General features: G+C 45.6%; 1 protein-coding gene across 5 annotated transcripts in view; it reads right to left on the bottom strand.

The window, feature by feature from the left end:
- Window positions 1-16291, bottom strand: part of LOC135908952 (uncharacterized) — a 102125-nt gene extending 85834 nt beyond the window's left edge. For 3 of the 5 annotated variants that reach the window (XR_010566517.2, XR_010566518.2, XR_010566516.2), the window contains exon 1: window positions 15751-16291. Coding sequence is in view for 1 of the 5 variants with exons in the window: in XM_065440812.2 (XP_065296884.1) it covers window positions 15751-15822; window positions 16045-16086 (114 nt within the window). In the remaining 4 variants the exon portion in view is untranslated. The remainder of the gene's footprint in view (window positions 1-15750) is intronic. The other 2 variants (XR_010566520.2, XM_065440812.2) reach the window with 1 other exon arrangement.
- Window positions 16292-18276: the final 1985 nt, after the last annotated feature.

Here is an 18276-nt window from a genome sequence, read left to right as displayed (position 1 = left end):
TGCTTCCTAATATAGTATGCCAATAGTTACTACGACTTCTGCGGCCAACAAAGCTGTGAACGATATTTGTGTGATTGCTTAATATTTCCTTATGACAATGAAATACTTCGCCTACACTACGAAACTTCGACGTTTTTTTTCACAAAAATTGCTATTTAAGCACGCACAATGAAATAGGCTATAGGCACAAAGGCTATAGTATTACCTCTAATAAAACTTGGTGCTGGGCTAGTCGATGAATACTTTAAAACTGATGGTAGCCCTAAAAAGGACGAATACACAGTGAACAGACGACGCGATGACGAGGAAACACGGCGAGCAAGCGTTTCCTCGCCGTCGTGGCGTCTGTTCACCGTCTGTTCGTCCTTTTTAGCGCTACCATCAGTTTTAAAGTATTACCTCTCTTTTCAGGGAATTTAATTTCGGTGGTTATAATAGTTGTGCAAAAAGAAAGTACTGAATTCCATGGCCCCGGTATCTGAAACACGTTTCAATCACCCATGGCTGTTCCAAGTATATACGTAACTTACTACAAAGGCTTCATTTAGCTGCGACATTTTCACATCAATGGCGCGTTACCCACCGTTGAACATATGCCCCTTATTTTCAAGCAAAATATTCAAAGTGGTTTTGTTTAATTCTGCAATGAATATAATGACTCGTACAATCCGTGCGTAAACAAGAAAATAGAGAAAATACGTGGCCCCAGTATTCTTTCCAAATCTGATGACATCAACAAACATGAAATTTTCACCATGCAGTAAAAATGAAAGCCCTATTTTCGCGACATGCACGCTCGAAGTGACGTAGCTGCTTTTAAAGATAATGGGAAAATGGCTGATAAACAGCGGATAGCAAGTTAGAGCACATTCTCACTGATTTTTTTCAATGACAAACTGACACTCTTGCAATATTGTTAGCGCAACAGGCTAGAAATTGAACTGTAGGGTTTAGGTAGCGAAAGTGCGATTCGATTATGAGGCACGCGATAATCGTAGATTGTGGAGTAACATTAACCATCTAGGGTAATTAACAAGAATAAAAATAATTACCGAGCGCACGAGTGCTTTTTTATTTTCGTTCATTTCGCTCCCTTTTAATCTCGCAGCCGAGTTTAGAAGGGACTGCCACTGAATGGGTGACCTTGAGCTCAGCAGTGCAACGCGTTAGCCACTAAGCTACTGCGGTGATTATAGCACTAGCAAGTCAGAGACGCTTAGCCATAGAGATAGTATAATAAACTCGAAAAGAAAGCCCATGCATTGGAAGTGGCAACTGCAAGGACGCCGCCATGTTTCTTCTCTGTGCAGGCGCATAGGCGCACACAATGAGATGCGATTCAGACGAGATGCACAATCAACGCGATGCTAAGCCTCCCTCTGCATGCTATAGCAGTGAAGTTGAAGCACGCGTAAACGCAATATTTCAAGTGCCTTAAACAGATCGAGACTGAAGAACACGTGCAATGGTTCGCGACAGCTATCTAGCTGGCATGGAACGAACCTGCCCCAGCCACAGCTAGACGAACTGCTTCCACCCTGGGATGATATAAAGGTTACGGGAACTGAGACCAATCCTCACGAACATCAAATGCGAAAGCAGGGTACACCGACAACAAAGAGCATTTTAGGCGTGCAAGAAAATCACCAAGTAGCAAAAATGTACACTGACGCTGCCTCACAATACTAAGAATGTTGCTGGAAAATGTAGGCCGTTAACACTTACTACACAGAAAACGGAAAAGCACGCGCTGTGACCAACAGCGACTATGCTCAGAAGAAGGCCACCGAACTTGAATTACAAGTTATCGAACAAGCCACTAAACTCTGCGATGGGCACACAGAAACCCCTGTTCACATGTACACTGACAGTCCAGAGGTTCTCAAGCAGCTGAACACCTGAGCCTTCACCACTGCCATAGCGCGCCGCATAAAACAAGCCTGCCGCCACCAGCGGCATAATAACGTCTTGACTTCCTCGTATATTCGACACCAGGCAGCAGCATGAGGCGAGCGAGGAACAGGGCGGCCTATGATCCTGCAGGTGAGGAAATTAGAGACGACCGCCATAGCAGCATTGAAGTGAGCCCACCATAGCTAGAACATGCTTATAGCTTTCCGTCATCCGTGATTGTGCCAGACCTGAACTGAACCACGATAGTAAGGCTCTACTGTGGTAGTCCACTCCTAGCATGATTCCTTCAATTCGCACTCGCCTTGGCAGAGCAGCCCGTGTTCTTTTCCTGAAGGCAAGAGCTAAAAGATCCATAGCACCAGCTGTTTTGAGCAAGTGGAGATGAACACAAGTGAAATGCCCCAAAGCCTTGCAATCAACATCGACATGAAACATCTGATTTGTTGTTTTGCCTGCTATAGCCAGCCTCCGTGACAAGCACAACCGAACTCTAAGGGTGGAGTCGTACGAAGAATTGGTCTCACCACAAGAAGACGCCGCCAGAAGAGTTAACGCTGTGATGTCCTTCGATAAGGAGGCCCACATGCTTCCTTTCATCTGATCCCTTATCCCCATCTTAGGCGGCAGGCCATCCGTTTAATATTTCATGATCCATCAATCGTAAATATCAATCAATCGTAAATACTAGGTGACAGTTCTATGAATGAACATTCAATCTTTCATAAAAGTTGGCAATTTTACATATTCTCCACACATTCCTGTTATACATTAATGTTATTTTTATAATTTTTGAATAGTTGGAGCCTCACAAAATTGAATCGTAGAAACAGACCGGTGCCTTTGCGGTTGCGGCTTTTCAGTCCAGCTATTCCAATAACGCGTTTAGCTGTGAAAACCACTAGGGAGCCATGCCTTAGTGCTTAATCAAGCTACATAGTAGATTAGCCAATGCATATTACAGAGAAAAAAAAGAATACTAGCATTCTACAACGGCAAAAAGAAAATGTGAAAATAAGAACATGTGTTGCTGATAGTTTTTCTCAGCAGTGTTTGATCGCCTTCTGCATATGCTCAGTTACCTTTGGGAAATTAAGAGAAAGTTATGAAAGATCCCAGACTCTCTACGGAGGTTTTCTTACACTGCAAGAGTGGCGTTTTCGTTAGGCTGATGGCTCTAGCAACGTTTGGTAGTACGATCACCCATGTTTCACGTGAAAACACGTACACAAATTTACTTATAAGTACGGGAAGTCAGATGCTGCTGCTTATAACATTTCATTGGCACTGGTTGCAGAAGCGAATGTTTAAATTGAATTATGGTGCCTCAAAGTTATCCATGAATGAACAGGCCGTCAACTATCTGTGCTACGGCTGGGTCTTAACACCTAACCTTGCCTCCTTTTTAGTTTGTTTTTTATGAAGTAAGAGCGTTAGGATGCACAGCGAACATTTCTCACGCTTAGTGGACGAAATTAAAGTTTGCGCAGATATATGTATGTTTGTAAACTTGTTCAAGCTGACTTAAAGAAATACATTATTGAGTTTTCTAGTGACAATATTTAGCAAATAATAACCTAACAGAAAGTAATCAGGTCTGTTTTTTCACGCTCACCAAAGAACACGGTAGCTGAAATCTGCAAAGTATTCAATATACGGTTTCTACTGCAAGTGAATAAAGTAGGGATATAACATTGGTGTTATTTGGCGGCGTCATATTACAGCTACGTTCGTCTGTATTCGACAAGCTTGAAGCCGACAGAAATAATTTTTTTTTGAGACAACGCTTTGCAAATAATATATTCTCTTGCGGAAATATGCAATTAGTAGTTGGTAATTAGCTAGAGAAATTACAAATGAGTAGTAATTACTTCTTATACATTTTAAAGATAAAATAGTTACTGTGCCCTATAGGTACTACACCGCTGAATATTGAACTTACTTGATACTTTGGTGCTTAACCGTTTACCTTTATTGAGTTCAACAGACGTCAGTGAAATTCGCTAGAGACATTTTTCTTCACATGCATGTCGGTCAAATCTTCGAAACGGCACGGCTGAGAGTTGGGCCCGATTTTTTTACACATTAACTTTATGACTTGCCTGAAACCAGATACTTTGCCTTCTCAACGGTTATTGACCACATTGTGCTATGACGTAAATAGCAGTATAAGTCGCGCACGCTGGAAAATAATTGCTGGCGACAGCGTCCAGAAGTCCACAATCGTGAGGCAGGTTCTAGCGTTAGATTTCGGTGTCGCGAGAACTTACTTCCCTGTGAACGGAGAATGATGCTGGCAAAATGGTGATGCTCTGCTGGATGGACACGCTTCAGTGTTCACCAGCCGCAAACACAGTGTGAGCCAATGTCGATCGCACTGATGCGATGAGATTAGGCCTAGCGCAGTCCTTGAATTATGGCAGCTGCTATTGGTGGACCAGATCTGAAGCATAAGCCATTACGAAGAAAAAAAATGCTTTTATCTTTTACAGTGTGGAGTTTTGACCGCAGGAATCAGAAATAAACCATTATTTATTTCGGAATGCGCACTTTCGCAGAAGCGACGATACAGCGTACTGTACGCATCGGTAGATTGCCGTTCTCGAAGGCTCGCAGTCGTACTCCAAGGTACTTTCTTGAATACTGCTACGTACATGGGTGTAGCTCTACTTACAGTTAAGCTGACTCGTGATTTAACTACCGAAGTGCACTGCTTCGCTCTTATCCCAATCTGGCCACCAGCGGTTGTCCCTTTATTACAGGAACATGCAAGGACCGCCTCATTCAGCAGCCAATGGCTTCTGTATTGGTATCGACGCACGTTTCTTAATGAGCAGCCATATCTTCCCATATAGTGACGTTGAAGAACAAGATGGCGGTATAAATACGTGTATAGAAGCCAAATTTTCATTGGTCGAACTTGTTCCCGTGAAACCACACCCAAGCACAATGATAGTGGAGGATACAGGTGGCAATCGTCAACATCAGATCTCGGAGTCAAGCGTGTAGCCTTTTATACATGACGGGGTCCCAGTGAAACCACTGGAACCCTGTATCCCCTAGGAAGTTCTGCACAATTCGATTCGCGTTTACAATTACACTATTTTCGCTGACGGCAGACAACATATACCACTATCGACAACATTCGATAAGCTTTCCATACATGCAGGCGGGTCCGGCGCTGAGGGAAATACGTTTAACATTTGTTGGCAGGTGAAAAGCGGCCACCCGAGAAATATAAACAAGTGCACGTGTAGTACGCTGAAGTCCTAACCTATTTGTATTCTATAGAACAGGTGAGCTGTGTGTACTAGAAGCGCACGAAGAATGATACATAGGCCGTAGTGTCTATGGTCTCCGGCTCAATGTTTTTGCAGGTGTGTGATCACCAGACTTACTCATTACCCAAACAAAGCAAGCGAGCACAATGACTTCTCTAAAAATATTAGTGATTACTGTTACCGACACCTGCCCCACGAAAAGAACTGAGCAATTGCTAAAAAGAAATAGATTACCTTAAGGTTACTTTCTACCCTCTCTTCTCCTGCCCCATTGCACAAGTGTATCTAGGGTGAGCTGGCCTTGCTTTTCCAGTGCGGCATCTGCATCCCTCAATTAAAATTTTCTTTCGGGTTTTCTTCGATAACCATGCCTCTTTCTTTTTGGGAGGGGTAGGGAGACGTCTGCAGCGACAATGAAAACTCACTCAAAGTGCGCGCTGAAGCGGAGGGTTTGTTTTAAAGCACGATCACCTTGCTTTCAAGAATGCGGTTCCCCAATGCCGCCATGCTGATATGGGTCCTTTATGAAAGGAAGTGCGTCATTGCTGGTGGGACTAAGACAAGGCACTCCAGATAGCACGAGTGAAAAATCGAAAAACCGCACTTACGTGATTCCCTACTGGGTTCAACATTCGAAGCGGTCATCGCTATGTGGAAGCGCCGTTTTAATGTGTTGGCCAAATTCCGATGGACCTCTTTCCCGTGCAGTTTACTCGGAAGCCATTTATACTTCTAGTTGTAACGGATTTCTGTAAAGGTTCACGCTACGTGAAAACGCGGCCAAATGTGTCATCTAGATTATTATGAAACTGCATAATATTCAACCCTAAACTACTGACTGTAGGTTGCAATCACATAAACAGGCATATATGTGTCAGATATAAACAAAACACAGATATAAACATATGCGCTTAAATGCAAAGGCATCTCTCAAGATTAGAGTAGCCATTGAATGTACATAGCGGTAATTAATTAGGAAGTAGCAGCTCTTACCATCTATATGAAGACCGCTTGCAAGCGTTTGTAGGAAAGACAGTGAGATATTTATTGTGTGCGAAAAGCTAAAATTGGACTTCCAATATAGGTTAGCAAAGCAGCCACCCTGCCATGCTCTTGTGATCGAATGGCATCTTCAGGCAAAGAGAGGTAAAACAAAAGGAGAGCTGCAGGTTGCTCATTCCTGAAATGGGGTAACCTATGCACATGTTTGCAGCTCTCTGTGAACCAATCCCCGCCAAATGTAAGCGACCAAATTTGCGTGCGCTCTTAAGCTTGTTTTTCAAGCGAAGCTTGTATTGCCTCAGAAACGGCGTTGAAGTGGTCACACAAAAACTCAGTCGCTCCCAGTGCAGAGTAGATGAAGGAAAGGGCGGCTTGATGAGCTGACAGCTGCGCCGGCGCCGGATGGTGCAATCAAATCTGTTTCGCTTCCGCCAGAGAGGGAAAGGGTAGAAAAGGGTTTCGCACGCTACGCCGTTTTCGTTTTCTTTCCGTTCATTCTCGGAAAACAGATGACACGGCCACGCGTTGTGAGTTCTCCCGAGCATAGAGTTTCCTACAAGAATTACTAGAGTGAACTCTGGCGCTAGTGTCTACGGTAGCTGCAACGGGAGCGGTTGTCCCAGCATGGGAATTGTGGGAAGTACATGGATTTGCCTGAACTTCGTCTTTTCGACTTCAAACGGCTTTGTGACTTTATAAACTCGTCATTCTCAAGAGTATATTGCGCAATAAATAATTAAATAAACATCGTTAAAGTTGCCCTACGGCAGGATTCGAACACAGGGACTCTAGCACAGAAGCCTGATATTGAAACCAATAAGCCATGAACGCATGTATTGACAAGCGAATGAAACGCCCTTATGAATTTATCGCAGGCATGCCAGTGCCTTGAGACGCTTGGTGCGTTTCGAATTGGCCACCTGCGCAAGCCCAATCGCTGCATATAATAGCAATTGTACGCGTTCCCGGCGTCTTCTTCACTTCGAAGAATATAGATTGTGCTGAAATATATACGATAATGTGACTTATATAGCGTATTATACAAAGCCACAAGAACGTCTGAAGCCACAAGCAGGAAGATCAGACAAATCCATGTACTTCCCATCATTCCCATGGTAGGACAACGACTGCAGCGCCAGAGTTTCCTCTAGTAATTTTTGTAGGAAACTCTATGCGCCCGAGGATCTGGCAGCGTTCGACGAGAAGAGGTGACAGCTCGCCTTTGAAAGGGCACGCCGTCGGCGCGCCGGTCCGCCCGTTAAGGCCCGACTTAGCGTCAACGCGTGCACACGATAGGCCACGCTGGGCGAGAACAGCGTCTATAGCTCGGCCGTTGATTCGACGCACTGTAACCGACGACGTAACCAGATGCGACTAACGCACTCCGAAGCGCCCGGCGTCTGACGACGCACGCCTGCGCGCACATAGCGCCGGACTATGAAGGCGCGTTTAGCAGCGTCCGAGCGCAGGCAGTTCGGCAGCAACGAGAAGAAGATCACGAAGTGAGGGAGCGGGAGTCCGAAGCCAATCCGGCACCGTTACCTGTGGGTGACAGAACCGTGACGAGGGTTATGTTCACGCGGAACAAGCTTCGCTTACCTTCATTTTCCGGCAAGGGAAAGTGTTCTTAACTTTGGTTTCAGAAAGTGTAACTTCGTACATGTAATTGATGTCTGAATAAATGTAACTGAATTGCCGTGAGCGTTATCTAGTAAACAAAATAATTGTTAAATTATAAAATTACCAAGAAACGTAATTGTTTGGAAGTAATTGATTTCATGTGACTGACTACGTACAAATATAACTGAAACCGCCCGATATCAGAGGTCGGCCCACGAAAGAGGTTAGAAACACAGATACCTGATATAGATAAGGGGGTAAGTCGCCAGGAAGGCCTTTCTTTGAAAAATAAAGAAATATACACCGTTTTTTTCGTAGGCGCCGCCATATTGTGAACGCAGTGGCGCCGCCTATGAGCAGCGCCATACTCGCTTGGATGAAAGCGGTGTTTTGCATGGCAGGTATACGCTCGGCGGTAGGTTCTGGCGTTTGTTTTCGCGGTCTTCCGGTCTGTTCAGTATGACGTGCGTCTTCTACGTGGTAAACAGTTCTGTGAGACGTGCTGAAGTGGTTGAAGGCGTCATGGCTGGAGTTTCTGCTGGGGCGTTGAGGTTGACGGAACACGCAGCGCGATATGTGCACGCATATTGATGCCTACAATCAGCCTCGGAGATCAACTGCGTATTTCTGAATGTTCCATTCACTAATGTCACTCTATTGCAGTATTATCCTCTATTTCTAAGCTGTGGTTTAGGAGCCATGAAACATACGCGATGATCGTAACAGCGTGGGTACCTTTCTGCTACGATAGGAGCTGTGATGTTATACTTTGACAAGCGTTCAAAGTGTTCGCTGCAGGTTACATTGTGTGAGTGCTTGGTTCGATGGATGAGGTTTCCGCCCCTGAATAAAATAGTTTTGGCAAGTAATAGCAGCATACCTTACAGTCTGAATTAAGCTTGTCCAGCAAAGGGACTGTTTATAAACTGCGCGAGCGACCTAAGCAGTGGTAGGTGCTTGATTACAGATATCTTTGTTCTATATACCGCATGGTCCAAGCATACGGCATCAGCGGTTATATATCTATAAACATTGTGCGGCGTGACTATGCGAGGTCGTATTGCGGCGTTAGCCCGTTTTCTCTTGCTTTTTCGAGAAAGTGGATGATAGCTGAATTTCCTTTTTCGGTTGTTTTCGTTAATTCCGTTCTCTACGACGCACTCACACGTATTATGAAAATTTTCGCCTCAAAAATAGCCATTGCATTCTTTTTATGCGATACCTCTCGGATAGTGTGGCTTTACAGAGCAAAAAGGCAATGCTGAACCACATTGCTTATGTATGTATCATGCTGGTGCACCAACCACAGTGATCGCTGTGTTGAGCAGCGACATCGGCCTCATGCAGGAAGGCTAGCGTAGACTTATAGTAATTTCAAGCCTACTAGACATGATATGCGCGAGACCTATGCCAGTACATCACAAATATTTGATAGCGCCTGCCGCTTAGACGTTTCGTGGTAGCCTCAGATTGGCCGTGAACGAGCATGCGCTCTTATGCTTGTTTTACTCCCTACGCCAAGCGATCAGACAGTGAGCAGACTTATTACTTAATGCTGGTAATACAGAAACACGAGTTCATTGATTTAAAACCGATATAAGCAAAATAGTTCACAACACGTACACATGCCGCGACTGATAATGTGCTTTCACCGCGGCTGGTAAAGCGCGTCACATTTTTGCGCCCCCAAGACACATTTCCGCCTACTGTAGTTACCGATACACGGGAAGGCTTCCCTGACGACCTTATATGAACGGACATGGCGTCAATTTCACAAAGTACGATTTAAAACATTTCGAAATCGTTCCGCAGCACACGGCAGCAGTACTTTCAAGCTGCGTCGTGCTGTATCGCCCAAGCCAGAGAGGAGGAAAGGCTCACCGCGCGTTCTATCCTCCTCGCCCGATGGAAAGGTCAATAGTCAATGTGAACTACCACCTGTGTTCCTAGTCGAAATGTCACTAAGTTAGCATTTGGGTTTACCTTCCAAGAGGTATAGTGCGTAAAGATAAACATTGCATTGCATTCCGACACGTAGTTTCCGTATCAATTAAAAACATAATTGTACACATCGTATTTACTTATAGAGCATTTAACTAATGATATCACACATATCGTATGTCATGCATCGGAAGTATAAGGTTTTCTCGATTTGATATGTCTTTTATTTTTGCAACATTGCATATATTCACAGCACATGAGTGCTTCGCGAAGCAAAAATACTATGCTACTATGAGCCTTTAGCCAACTCACAGAGAAACGAACTGAGCTGGGCGGACGGCTATTGGGGGCGGGGACGCACGGAACCGCCATTTGAAGCGAATTGCTTGCGTATTATGAGGGATAACGTGGTGCGCTCCTCATAGGTTTGGCTGGCGACGTTCAACGAAAACTCTACGCGATCGTCGTACTGGAGATTTCTGTAAGTATTTAGAAAGCGAGGGAAGTATTTTACTGTCAAACGATTCATCTAATGCAAACACAAAGCACAGAATACACGCGAAGTGCCTCGAGCAGCCAGTCGCGCGACAGTATTGCGTGCATTTGCAAGCTTCTTTCACTCTCGGAACACAACCTTTCCAGCACGTATTGAGCAACAGAAAGCTGTACCGGGAGTTTTCCATGTCGGCGTACAAATTTCTTCTTGACACTTTTCATGTAAATATACTATTTCAGAAGTGAATCATTAAAACGATTTACCTAATTAGGTGCAAAGAAAAAATAATCTGAGCATCTTCAAGCGACGGCAAACAACTTTACCCTCGTTCGCTCCGGTTACGTGACGTTTGCATATTGTTAAAGTTTGTCTAATGTTACGTGGGACACCCTATGTTATACATAGGGTTACATAGCGTGCCTATGTAATACATAGGGTAGCTGCTCTGCCAGTTGTTGCGGTGAACGGTGCGATGCGGGAATATATGGCGAAATGAAAATACGTAAAGAGCTCCACCCAAATTGCTCAATAGGGAGTATCCTAATCGTCTGTGAATTTTTTCACTCATTTGTTTAATTTAGCGGGCCAATCTTTATTTGTAGTCTTTGCCTTAGAAAGACTCTACAGCGGGCGTCACCCTTGATGTCGAGCTCTCCTGCAAAAATATTTGCCAAACCAACTCACACACACACACCGCATCGAATGAGTTGGCACTTTGTTTTGTATATATCATTCTTTTTGTTGTGTTGCGTCAGGATATTAATTTCGTTTGTAACGCTCTTGCGTACTAGTTTGAATGTGCCTGCATTGTAATGGCTAAGCCCCCCTTACTCCATGCCCTTTGGGCGAGTAAGGTATTTTATATAAATAAAGAAATAAATAATTCAGACTCCCAATTGGCCAGTATCGGACATAGTGGAAACAAGCACCGGATATGTTCGGAATAAGGCGGCGCCTAGTGGCAGGTCCTACACGTGAGCATAGACGTTAGCTCCAACGTGAACGCGCGTTTTCATTCCGTCGTACCATTTCATTGCCTGGATGACATTGTCTGGATGACATTGCCTGGATGACGTTGGCTTGCACTTGCATTTTTTCCCTTGTGGACGGTAAGTCGAAATGTTAGAAACCGAATGTTACGGTTGACATTTCAGTTACTACGACATAGTGGTATGCACCACTCACCGGGGACAAGCGCATCGTACTTCGTTGTTAGGGATGGCGCAATACGAGTCGTCATCACCATCATCATCATCATCATCATCATCATCATCAGCTATCTCATCCATATTAGTAACGATATTGCCGGCTTTGTCTCTTAACGCATACATGTGATTCTTGCCTATTCCTAGTTTCTTCTTCACTGCTCTTAGACTTCCTCCGTTCCTGAGAGCATGTTCAATTCTATCCATATTATACTCCCTATGTCAGCTGTCTTACGCGTGTTGATTAACTTGGAAAGCTCTGCCAGTTCTATTTTATTTGTAGGGTTAGAGGCTTTCATACATTGGCATTTCTTGATCAGATCTTTCGTCTCCTGCGATAACATACTGGCATCCTCTCTAACGGATACGAGTACGGCAAGCAAATTCCCAAAACGTGATGAATTTGGGAAACGGACTTGTTCACCAATGGCATGCCACGAAAGGTGACTTTCTTCCATCCGTGCGGCACGCTATATCTGGATTGCCTAGGATGTGCTCAGTCATCACTCAATGTGTAGAACTGGTGTTGAAGGCAGATTTAATTATGTTTGATACGACCCTTCTAAGTAGATAGGCCACGCATACATTGCACGACCAACAATATACTTTACCTTTCAATCATACCACCGATGGTTAGCAGTCACCTCCCCACCCCCTTCCGTTTTTGCAGTAGCACAAAACACGCATAAACTGCGCTGCATCCAAATGACTTCCACCTAACAATATTGAAACAAAGTTTGGGCGCTGCCTTTCGCACGACGTAGAGTTCTTGAAGAGTATGACGTTGTGCGATGGCCTCTACTTATTCAGGAAGCGATGATAGTCGCAAGGAGCTTATAGTGAAATACACCCAGGCGGGAAAAAAGGATGGCTACTTTTCTGAAAGGGAAACCAGTGTCCGGATCAAGAAAAAAAGAACAAAAGATGAAGCAGCGAGAGATACCTGAACAAGAACATTACCATGGGTTCGAAATAGGGAAGCATGAATGACCACGCTGAACTGTGCGGAAGTCAGATTACATTTTAAATGTTAGGCGGCTTCTTAACAGACGCCTATATCTAGCGCCTATGGCATATATATATATGTGCCCGGCATCCCTGCAAACCTTTTAGCAAAGCAATTTACTGGCCAACATAATCTTCAGACATCAGTTACGATATTCCACCTCGATTACAACACTCTTGGCAGAAGCCAAAGCATTTCCCACAGGAGTTCAATAGCCGCGTGAGAGTGGTGGGTTGGCGAATATTGGTGGTTAACTTTTTAAAATTGATACGCACAAATAGAAGGACTGAAAATCTTTTCCAGGCAAAATCTACGCTAAACTTGCTCTAGTAATCACGAGGTAAAACTTGCGTGATTGTGCAACAAATTTAAGCGGCGTATCACACACAGGATTACTTTAGTCAGAGAGTTTAATGCTGATAAGTAGAAATGTTAAATTACTAATGTTTAATTTCAAAGAAAAAACCCACGAAGGGAAACTAGCCCCATATTTGACGCATGGCCGCAACAAGCATCTTTCTCTACCGCTGAGATGAGCGGGACGTTTAAAGACCGTCATTTTCCTTCATATTTGCACGAATTGCTGAAATTAATAGCTTCGGGTTGCCACTGAAGACTAGAAACTTCTTTGGCCTGTCTTCCCAGAGTGAGTGGAAATTCTCACTGCATTGCTCTATGGTTCGCCGATAGTAGGTACTAACGCTCTGCACATGACGTCATATTCTAGTTGCACGTCCCCAGTGGCGTAAAATATTCGTGGCAGCTCCGATAGTTGTTTGCGACCATTCGGCAGAATGTACGCGCGCATTGTTTCAATGACTTCCATTGTGGTTGCTTGTGGAGGGAGACACACACAGGAGTATCTGCCGTGTACTTTGATGCACTTGTAGGATCAACGCTAGCTGCGTACAGTAAGAAAATAGTCACGTGTGTTGGCGTCGTTCCGTATTGATAGACAGTGGCAACGGAAATGGAAGTTGAGTTTTGCCTACTGCCAGCTGTCGCGCATGCTGACTATATGAATGATCTTTTCTCCTCATCTAGATAGCTCACTAAAAGCTTGTCAAGTAGCTACGTCCAAATGTACTAAAGTTCAAGGTTTTCAATTCCTTGCTGTTGATCTGCGGAAGTGAGATGCATTTGCGCCTTTCGGATAAAAGCTTTGGGTGGTCGCAGCTGTTTGCAATCACCTTCCGGAAAAAGCGCTATCAGCAAAAACTGACTTTCGAACTGTGGAACGCGTGGTGCAAGCATAACTGTAAGGACAGTGCGCGCTGTCGGCCGGTCACCGGTAGATAAGAGCCCGCATGTTCGGTTTGTCCGTCAGCTGCGAAATCGCTAGCCCTCCTGCGACAGTGCTCGTTTCTTCGATTTTCCTCCTGCCGCTTTCGAATCAAAGACGAGGAAAGCGATCGCAGTGAGCGTCTTCGGTGACTAGTCGAGGGCGCAACCCGCACCTTTACTTATGCTTCGAACACGTGACTCACTATTCGCAAAGCAATTTTCGCTGATAGTGCACACAATCCTTCAGCTTGGTCCTATTTCCAATAGTCTCGCAGGTGCGTCTCGTTCAGCAGAATATTACACAGATGCCCCCCTGCGATGGCGTCGACTGGGAATGCGGTCACATAGCTATAGGTAAAAAAATTAAATTATGGGGTTTTACGTGCCAATACCACGTGCTGATTATGAGGCACGCCGTAGTGGAGGACTCCGGAAATTTCGACCACCCGGGGTTCTTTAACGTGCACCTAAATCTAAGTACACGGGTGTTTTCGCCCCCATCGAAATGCGGCCGCCGTGGCCGGGATTCGATCCCGCGACCTCGTGCTCAGCAGCCCAACACCATAGCCACTGAGCAACCACGGCGGGTATAGCTATAGGTGTAGATGCAGATCCTTGTGCTCTACTGGCACGTAAACACTCTGGGGGATTGGCCAAGAATCTGATATGTTATAGTAAAGTGTATAGGAAGTCAAAATTTTAGAATAGATACGGTATATTGGAAAGATAAAGATTGTAGAGCCTGCTGAATTATATTATGAAACTGAAAATACTACCATAATTAAAAAAAAACAAATTCAATTTTGGCGAAAGCAAAACAGGCTAAAGATGCAAGTGTTCAGAGTGTAAATCTCATTGATCTTAAATGAACATCTTGGATTGCCGCACTAACCATCCCGTCGCTATGCCCAAGTGTAAAGGCACCGAAAGAAAACACATTTCGAACATTTAAATATAATTTAAGAAGGCGAAGTGTTGTTTCTAGGGTTCGTTTTTTAGGCTAATAAATCGTCGACAAGAAAGTAACACAGCTTCTATAGTTTCATGTATGCTACACACATCACGATTCCGTTAGGTGTCACACCTACCTGAAAAAATACAATTTATATAAGGTATTCTAGCTTGAAGTTCCTTAAAATTTTCTAGATTCGCTAAGAGTGCCCGACCAGGGTAAAATGATCGTTTAAAATCAGAGCAATTGGTCATAGATAACCCAGAGGATTCTCGCGTCACCATTTCATCTGAGAATGTCAACATTTCGTCGTCTGTAGCAATGCGCTTTGTCATGGCGGCTGCGGAAGCTGCCATGGTATACGCAGTCAACAACACTTACATTTCGTTGAGGAGAACGAAGTCCTCGCTTGATGATGTCATAATGACTACCTTCAGCGTACGCTTTTCATTTACGATAGAATTTCGTATCCGATAACACTTCTGTTACAGTAAGACAACATGTGTATTAAAGTCAGTAGCATTCGGCGTTTAGGCACATTTGCCGAGTTGACTTTTCTTAAAGAAAGATGGCGACCTACAAACAATGACAGGGCAATAAAATGGGCATTTGGAGATGACAGCGTATTTTCTGCTTGATACGTATACCAGACACTGCGAAATTATTCGCAAAGAATAAAAATCGCGAGTAAGCGAAGGTCACTCCAAGTCGAACCATATAAAAAAAAGAAGCTGCAATAGTGTATTTGGTTTCAAGCATATTACTTAACCAGGCCCAAATGTGTATCTATGCGTTAACAGAGAAAATATACAACAAGTTATCAAAACTGTACGTTTTCTGTAATTCTGATCGTCGGTCCCTAGATTGTGGCACGAATAGAGAAGCCACGCACTGTGCCGCTGCAGTTCTGCAAGTCATTTCGAATGCGAATGCGACTCTGAAAGTTACGCGTGTGCGTGTTGGGACAAGGGAATCCGTTTGGAAGATGTTCGACGTGAACTAAATATATCTCGTAAAAAAAAGGGGGCTAGCGTAGGCTGAGCCCTACTCACCATCGAATGGCTGGCCACGTCGAAATTCTGGCGTGAAGCTCCCTCATCCGATTTCAAGTGCCGTCTTACTTCCTTTGGGACAAAAAGAAACTTCACTACAGGTCTAGTCAACCACTCTATGCGTGGAACGTGAACACACCACATCCGAAGAGCACAATGAACGTCGCACTTCGTGTTGGGCAGTATCACAATGCCAAAGCGAACAGACGCGCTGAAAAACATCGGTCCTTGTCTAAACTGTATAAACTGTATTGGCTAAGAACACGTAAGGCCGAAAGCGTTGTGCGCCGTTACCTGTACGCCGGTCATCAGACAAGATTTTTCAGACCTCGCCATTGCCTGACGCGAGAAGGCGCACTTAGCATTCCTCGGCTCGGGCACTGCAAGAACTACGTCGTTTCATTCCGTGCTCATCAATGACGGGTGGCTGGGCCATGAAGTGCCGGAGACAAGCCGGCGCTTTAATGTTCCAGAAACCGGCCGGTGTGGTCCGACACGTCATGGCAGCGACGCCAGGATCACCGAATATTTGGTCCCTCGCACTGTTCGGTGCGTTTCACGTGGTTCCCATCGGCGCGGCGACGAGCTGCTGCCTCAGCGCATGCGCACCCGGACGCGGCGGCCGAGTTTCATTTTTAAGGCAAAAGCGCTTACTCAGCACAACCTGTTCAATGCACCCGAACTTTTGGCCGGACAGCCAAGCTAGCGCGCGATGAACTCTGGTCTAGCGGCTCTGGCGGGAGATGGAGCATGCGTTCCGGCGCTGGCCACGCCAAAGCAAGCCAAATGCCGCCAGTCACGCTGACTGCGTGGTGGCGCCGCACAGCACACAGCATCCGCTGTGCACAGCTTTAGCCTAGCTGCACCGCGCGTGGCGTATGCTCGCGTTACGCCGGAATATATCTGCGCCTGAGTGCTTGCAGCCGCACCGATTACCTTATCTGAAAGCTGTTCATTCGTTGCGTGCTGTGCCGACGGGATAAGCGAAATGCTCGCATCTGGAACCTGCGGCAGAAACGATGACAGCAGAAAGAAGGGGACACGTGATGAGGTCCTGTTTCCTGTATTCTTCGTCCTGCGGTAGTTTTAGCGCTGGCCACAAAAGGGCATGCTTCACAAGCCCACGTGGCCCCAATTCCCCGGAATATGCACCCTGACCGTCATAAAGGTCGACGAAAGGCAAGAGCACAATCCCTGGCTCGCCTATTTGGCGATGACACATCAAACACTCCAGTCCTATACACCGACGTGGCCCGCTACCCACGGAAACGCGCCCTATGTCTGGTCGTACTAGATAGTGCAGACATTCTGAGAGCTTCGGCCACGCTCAACACTGTGGACAGTGGCACGGCGGAAGAGGCTGCTATTGCTCTAGCCATCGTACACGCTTCAACCATGCCGGCACCGGATGGACCTATCACAGTGGTCACTGATTCTCAGACCGCCTGCAGGACTTTGGCACAAGGGAGGGTGACACCCTACACACACCGCATCCTTACATCATTACACCCCACAGCGTTACACAGGGTGCGTATCGTCTGGACGCCTGGACACGCCTCTCTCCATGGTAATGAACGCGCTAATGTGGTAGCCCGAGAGCTCGCTAACCGGGCGCCATTGGAAGAGCTGTCCAACCCAGACGACGCACCGACAGAACCACTGAACTACACTGAAACTCTACAATATTACAGAGATACCAGGAGACACTTCCCTGCACCACATAATTCCCTTAATCAAGAAGATGCCGTTGCGTGGCGACAGCTTCAAACTAATTCATTTCCCTGCCTCTTTTATCTTCACCTCTTCCACCCCACACAATATCCCTCATACTGTCCCTATTGTGGAGCAAAGCCCACACTATATCATTGCACCTGGGAGTGCCCACATCCTCCGGGCTACTCCCGTATTCCTTCACCTTCCTCCTGGGAGACTGCGCTGATCAGCTCAGACCCGCAAGAGCAGCGACGGCTGATCCGGCGGGCACGCGGAGTGGCGCGGGCCAATGGGGCCCTGAACTAAGGGCTCCACCCTGCGAGGAAGTCGCCCAATCTGATGACAAATAAATGTTTTCTCTCTCTCTCTCTCTCACTAGCCATGGACTAACGCCTTACGTAAATGATCCAGACGAAGTCTAGCTAGCGGGCAAGGAGGACGACGGGAGGTCAAGTGTAATGTAAATGCTTGTATTCCTCAATTCAATTTCTCTCTTATCGTCTGCTGTTCACGACCTGTGAATTCAATGGCGAATTGAAGCTAGCGCAATAAACACGGACGAAAAGGGATAATATACCACAAGCGCCCAATAGCAGCCGCCGTTCGTGCAATCAGATGAAATTTCTAGAAGCATGCGATGTCCTGGTTGAGCGATGTGGTCGTCTATTGTTACATATTGCCGGCTTCACTGTTTACAATAAATATTTTCTTGCGGTGTTTTTTTCGCTTCATTCACCTAATGATTACCGTTGCTACAGTTCTAGTGATGACAGAGCTTAGGGCTTCTTACGCTACTGCTGCTACCTCGCACCC

Source organism: Dermacentor albipictus, chromosome 9, assembly GCF_038994185.2.
Source record: "Dermacentor albipictus isolate Rhodes 1998 colony chromosome 9, USDA_Dalb.pri_finalv2, whole genome shotgun sequence".
Classification (NCBI taxonomy): domain Eukaryota; kingdom Metazoa; phylum Arthropoda; class Arachnida; order Ixodida; family Ixodidae; genus Dermacentor; species Dermacentor albipictus.
Note: the sequence above shows the minus strand (reverse complement) of the source record. Positions and strands in the feature narration are given on the sequence as shown.